The sequence below is a fragment of the Penaeus monodon genome, chromosome 28 (assembly GCF_015228065.2).
Source record: "Penaeus monodon isolate SGIC_2016 chromosome 28, NSTDA_Pmon_1, whole genome shotgun sequence".
NCBI lineage: Eukaryota > Metazoa > Arthropoda > Malacostraca > Decapoda > Penaeidae > Penaeus > Penaeus monodon.
This window is the reverse complement of record NC_051413.1, coordinates 30,268,859-30,270,003: the sequence shown is the minus strand read 5'-3', so window position 1 is coordinate 30,270,003 and position 1,145 is coordinate 30,268,859. Positions and strand designations below refer to the sequence as shown.

The 1,145-nt window shown below is 36.9% G+C and overlaps 1 protein-coding gene across 1 annotated transcript in view; it reads left to right on the top strand.

Moving 5' to 3' along the window:
- Positions 1–1,145, top strand: part of LOC119591164 — a 40,046-nt gene that overhangs the window by 20,340 nt on the left and 18,561 nt on the right. Inside the window, exon 3 of the mRNA XM_037939873.1 lies at positions 1,034–1,140. Within this exon, the coding sequence (XP_037795801.1) occupies positions 1,034–1,140 (107 nt within the window). The remainder of the gene's footprint in view (positions 1–1,033; positions 1,141–1,145) is intronic.

Below are 1,145 nucleotides of genomic sequence, written 5' to 3'. Positions count from 1 at the left end.
CTCTTTTTGGTGTGGGGGAGGGGACCATGTAATCACAGAACAGAAATATAAGAGGTAAGATAAATGACAATATCGGAGTGGTACGTCTGAAGGAAAGGCAGAAATAAAGTAGATACCATTTTTTTTCTTTGTTTTAAGGAAAGTTGACCTTAAATAGAATCGTTATATCACTCAACCTCTAACTAATTGATTAATTACTGTGAAACCAATTAAAGGATGAAATATGACTAATGGAGACACCTATCTCGTAACTGCGGGAAATTATGTAATTATGTGTAATTATAAGAAATGTGTCAATGACTGTGACAGGTTTCCTTGCCTTATATTATGCTCTGGAAATTACAAAGTTATGTCATGTGCGACGAGTTCAGCGTTTTGATCAGTCTTTGCTCAGTCATTCTCTTGTTACAAAAATAAAAACTAATTTCATAATGAAACATTTATTCTATCATTTAGAGCGCTTTATGACGTATTTTGGAATCAAAGACACTAGCATGGCAACAACATATCTTGACAGACATAAAACATAACCATGAGATATTTTGACAAAACATGGTATGGCAGCGACATCTCTTGACAGACAACGGTATTTATGAGAAGATGACCTCTCAAGACAACGTCAGACATTAACAGTTACCTAACATAGCAATGAAATACTGTGATAAACTCGTGGCCTGACAGTGAGTCCTTATGACAGACACATGACATAACGATGAAATCTCTTGACAGACATCTTTTGACAGCCACATGATCTAACAATAAAATCTCTTGACAGACATCTCTTGACAGCCACATGATCTAACAATAAAATCTCTTGACAGACACATGACAACAAATAAAATATTCTAACAGACGCATGACATAACAATGAAATCCCTTAACAACCAAAAGACATAAAGATACAACCCCTTAACACATAAGACATAAAAACGACATACATTGACAAATACACGGCATAGAAGTAACGTCCCTGAACAGAAACCCGCCACACAAGTTAACACAAAGCCTCTTATCTTATCCTTATCTTCGACAGGAATATGAAAGTTTCCTCGAGAAGAGCTTCCCTGCCCTCGAGGACGCCAGGATCATTATCAGTTATTATCTCTCTTCCGCCGCAGAGGACCTCGTCATGAAGTGTGAGTAAG